Source organism: Beta vulgaris, chromosome 2 (genome assembly GCF_026745355.1).
Source record: "Beta vulgaris subsp. vulgaris cultivar EL10 chromosome 2, EL10.2, whole genome shotgun sequence".
NCBI classification, from domain to species: Eukaryota; Viridiplantae; Streptophyta; class Magnoliopsida; order Caryophyllales; family Amaranthaceae; genus Beta; species Beta vulgaris.
This window is the reverse complement of record NC_079203.1, coordinates 52,565,275-52,570,642: the sequence shown is the minus strand read 5'-3', so window position 1 is coordinate 52,570,642 and position 5,368 is coordinate 52,565,275. Positions and strand designations below refer to the sequence as shown.

Below are 5,368 nucleotides of genomic sequence, written 5' to 3'. Positions count from 1 at the left end.
GATTGCAATTAAACTGAACTGAACTGAATTGAACTGAGAATAAACTGAGAAGAACGGGCCCTAAGTTATCGCATTTCATAGGTTTTAAAACAAAAATCGACATAACTAGATGATGCATATATCTTGTAGGCATTGTGGTTGTTCCAAATTGTCGAGATCATGGGCCCTTTAAAAGTGGGCCATATGTCCACCAGATGGAAGTTGATCTTGGGTTAAGTCCATTATCCTAAATGGGCCCTACCTCATGAGGCATGTTGGGGTAAATAATAAAATAAGAGTAACAATTCGATAAAAAGTGTTCCCAGTGATAGAAACCTCCATTTATATTTTTAATTTGCTTTATAGTTTTTGGACTTTCTTTGCTGTAATCTGTACTAGTTGGTGGATTCCTCTTTTATGTCGATTATTGACAATTATATTTGACATTACAACCTAACAAGAGTGAAAACAAAGATAACCAAAACAATCATTTTTTGCCAGCGGAGTATCTACTTCTCTTCTCTTTTCTGGGTATTTCAATGTGACACTAACGTAAGCACACAGGATAAATTGACCTCGAATTGAGGTTCAACTTGTACAGTTCTTGGTAGAACGTACAAATTATGGGACGTACTCGTATTAGAGCTGACAAAAGTTAATCCAACACGATAATATAATTCACTCAATTCATTATTTGATTTCTAGATGTACACGAAATATGTCAGTACAAGTTTTGGTTCAGATGAAGTCGTGGCGTATAGATACATGTAATAGAACATATATTTGAGGTGGGTAGAGCCATATAATAACATTTTTTTACAAATAAGAGGGGGGAGAGCCACTTTCACCATTATGGCATAGAGATGGCCACTGGTGCAAGCTGGATAGGCTGGTCCGTAGACCTTAGTAGGGCGGGTTGAGATTTCACGGTCCAGGAACGGACCGTGAAATTCACGGTTTAGGAGGGCTGGTCCACGGGTTGAAAAATCTTGGCCCACACCGGCCTGTTACCGATTTTCACAGTTCATGAAGCAGTTCTGACGGTTCGTAGGCCTAGCGGGACGGCATGATAAAAAAATTTCAAAATTACATAATCATTTTTTATTATTACATAAAACCTTTAAAATTAATTACAATATATACAATTATTAATATTGATGAATATTTTCATTATTTTTGAATTTGATTGAATTATAATATATGCAATTTCATATATATGTACACAATTTGGTTGAATAATTACTTGGACTGGGCTGATCCGGTTCATGAGCTGGACTGAGCCGGTCCGTTTCGGTTTATGGGCTGGGCTGAACCGGTTTTGTGGACTGGGTTGGACGGTTTAGTAGCGGGTTTTGTAGGCTGGGCTGAAAAAATCTGGCCCACTTACTAATTTCACGGTTCGAGTTGGAGTGGCCTGGGATTTTCGCGAGCTCAACCCATACGGTCCAAGAGGCGTGCTGAAATGGATAGGCTGGATTGGCCCGAACTGTTGACCATCTCTATTGTGGCATATAGCTTCTTGACTGATTTTATGTTACGCACGGCATTGAAACTCTCCAAGGACTAATAAACTCATCTAACTAAACTGTTGTAAACTCGTGATGATCTAATAAAAACTTTTTAACATTGTTTGCAATCGTGCCTCAAATTTACTGAACATAATGTTCAAAGAAAATCCTTCACTTTTAAGACACAAGTAGCCAGATTTAAATTCTAAGATGTGGTTAATCATAAAACATTGAATGGTCATTTTCATGTCTAGACATTAAGACATACAAGATACAACCACAATGACAAGTCTAATATACCTCCTACATGTACCAACTTTACAAGACATAATAGTAGCATCAATGGTGAATCCTGCCAAAATACTCTAAAGCCTTTCTCATATTTGCATTGTAATTTATATTCCAGATTATAGTAATTGAGATGGGAAGATAATCAAGGACTTTGCCGACACTCGTTCTTAGTGATCGTTTCCTGAGCGATGTTCTAGGTTGTTGGTTGTACGCTATTATTTGTAGTTTTTTAGTAAGTAAATATTGATAATTGGAGAAAAAAATCAAATTGTCCTCATTATATATCCCTTTCTTTTATTTTACTATCAGTAGATAATTAAAGTTTTATATTGAATTGATAGTTATTGGTAAACTCACTATTGTTTACTCTTGAGGTCATGAGTTCAAGAGTCGTAATAGTAATATTAATTAATACTCCCTCTGGGTGTGAGGGTAATATGAAGTGAAATATATTAAATGAGTAAGGGAATCACATGGAGCACAAACAAACTTAACAGTCTACTGATTTATATAAAAAAAAATAGATTTAATATTTAAAGAGTACAAGGAGTACCATCTATAATTGTCATGTAATAGTTTAGAAGTAAAATTTAATAATTAGAGTCATATAGAGAATAATGTTTTCAAAATATAATCAACTAAAATTTGTCTTTTGAAGCATACACTCACTAACATACTATTATTAAATACTCATACTGTATTTTTTTTTATCTAACCGACTTTCAACTATGCGCGCACGTATTCAACCTTAAATATCTTAAACTATATATTTGTAAAAATTATAACGATTGAATTTTAATGAGATTATCGTTAAAATGAATTAAATAAGACCCACATGACTAGATTATTTTAAATAGTATCAAGAATTTAAATGAAAAAGACACGAGAATACAAAAAGGAATATACTTTATGTAAATCCACCAATATAAATTTATAATTAAGTTGTTGACAACATATAACAGCCAAAAATGTCTTTCTATTCAGCCTCAAGAAAATCACTAAGTAAGTTTAAAACATACACTTGTTTTTATTTGTTAGATTAAGGAATAATAAGTATTGATTGAAATTGTTTGCAAGTTGTTGTACTTCTTTTCTAAAATGGCTATACTATACCCTACTTGATTTATCTCTAATCAAAACATCACTCATACCAAATGAAATTATTTGCTAATAATCCCTCTAGAATTCTACTCCATATCTTCATATCACCAACCCTTCTCTCACTACTCTTATCTCTTCGTGCCACTCACTCCTATAAAAATACTAAGTCTACATTTATTTTCCAAAGTCCAAAATCTTCCTAAGATTCATACAAAGCAATCTTTTTGCCTCCCAACTACACATTTTTCCATAAAATTCAAAACTTTGACAAAACCCACCTTCTTCAACTTCTCAAACTCATTATTTAGCCATAAATTCTCACTCACTTTCTAAATTCCCCTGTTTTTCTCTGTTTTTCCTCTGTTTTTCTCTGTTTTCATTGATACACAAAACAATGGCTGTTGAGCTTTTCACTGAAAATCCTTCAAGTAGGGGAATAAGTCCAAGAATTTCATTCTCACATGACCTAAAAAACTCCGAAATTACACCCATTGAACCACATATACCATTGAAATCCTCTCTTCTTGATTATGAATTCGATTTCTGCGTTACGCGCCGAAGCTCTGATCAAGAAGCTTCATTAGCTGATGAGTTGTTTGCAAATGGTGTAATTCTACCAATTCAAATCAAGAAAAGAAACATACCCATTATGTCAAAATCTCAATCTTATTCTCCATCTTCATCTTCATCTTTCTTACCTCCATTGCCACCACCTTCCTCTGTTCTTAATAGCAATCAAGAAACAGAGGAAAAACAGGGGAATAACAGTAATAACAGTAAGTCATTTTGGACTTTTAAAAGGAGCAAAAGTTTGAATTGTGGGAGTATTTATAAAAGAGGATTATGTCCTTTACCTCTTTTATCAAGGAGTAAATCAACTGGTTCAACAATTAGTGCTAAAAGATCATTGATTTCAAAGGATGAAAATCATCAAAATGTTAATGGAAAACAGAATTCTTTGAAGAATTCAAATCATCAAAAACCTCCATTGAAGAAAAATTATGGTGGTTCATCATTTAATTCTGGGATTATGCAAGTTAATCCAATTCTTAATGTTCCAACTGGGAAAGTTTTTGGGTTTGGTTCAATTTTCTCTACTGGCAAAGATAAAAACAGGAAGAAATGATTCTAATTTCTAAAGTTCTTTTCTTTGATAAGTTGAAAATAAGTTTGCTAACTTGTTTGATAATTTTTCAATTGTTTACATTTTTTTGGTTTTGTAATTTGAGTGTAATAATTTAAATATAATAGCATGTGAATTAGGTTAGAAAAGGAAGGTAGAATGAGGAGATGTGTTGAAATAAAACATCCCACATGGAATGGAGCACAAAGGGACAAAGTAGCTAATTGCTTCATTGCTGGATATCTTCCCCCTTTTCTGTTCTTTATCTTTTGGATATTTTTGCATACTCTGATAAATATGGGAGTATATATATTATATATTTGGCCCTCTTGGTTTTAGTGGTATGATCTTTGATGTTGTATTTGTTTTGGGTTTTACTTAGGAGTACTATGAACACAATTGAATTTGTAGGATGAATGTATGAATGCTATCATTTGAGGGAATAAGAAGTGAATATGAGCTTCACTTTTCGATTTTCGTACTACACTTTTCTATTATGGAAGGATGGGTGAGTCAAATGGACTATTTTCTTTCCACTTGTTTAATATGGTATAACTTACATAATTTTATACGAATAGTTTGTATCTTGCAATTGGATGAGGGGAAAAATTGTAGTGATTTTCTTGTGTTACAAAAAAATATTTTTTCTTCACAATCAGTCGATGAAAGGTTCTTTTTATACTTTTTTTTCATCTAAAATAAGTGAAACTCTTATGTCAAAAAGTTATCACATTAGACTATAAGAGAAGGAAGTGTTTTACGTATTTCAAAATAGAGGAAGTATGCCTTTCAAACAGGATCTGGATTCACAAATGAGAAGTTGGAGAATGATACAAAGAAGGTTATAAATTTAGGTCGAAGTCAAATGACTTGGAATTTGTGTGATTCTAAAGAGAGAAACCTTTCAAGGAAAGTTGTTGTAGAGGGTGAGCATGATAAGCACTACTTATCTTGCCTACCAAAAATTTAACTGTTTTTGTCGAGGCTATGAAGAGATTGACTAGGTGAAGTTTGTGATGTTCAAAGGTTGCGATCAACTAGGTTTAGCTCCACTATTGAGTGAAGTTCATTGCCTAGTTTGTTGTTCCTTTATATTGTGGTGGTCACTTTTTGGTTTTTGAGCTATTTAGCATCTAACATGGTGTTTGGTATGAAAAATTTGATGTTGGAAACGGATTTAAATAAGCGTTTTAATTCATTTCTAAATGCTTGGTATGAGTGTTAAGTAACAAATACCGCATTTGAAGGGAAACATAATCCTCCAATTTGTTATCCTTATCAAATTAGTAGAAACAAATTATCTTTTATTCCTTAATCATAAACCTCAATTTTCTCCACTCTACTAGGATATTAGACAACTATTAAA

General features: G+C 32.9%; 1 protein-coding gene across 1 annotated transcript; it reads left to right on the top strand.

Annotated features, from left to right (window-relative positions):
* The first annotated feature begins 2,930 nt into the window (after positions 1-2,930).
* On the top strand, positions 2,931-4,340 carry LOC104906193 (hypothetical protein). Its single transcript, XM_010694916.4, has one exon. The coding sequence runs from the start codon at positions 3,274-3,276 to the stop codon at positions 4,003-4,005; it is 732 nt and encodes a 243-aa protein (XP_010693218.2). The 5' UTR covers positions 2,931-3,273; the 3' UTR covers positions 4,006-4,340.
* Positions 4,341-5,368: the final 1,028 nt, after the last annotated feature.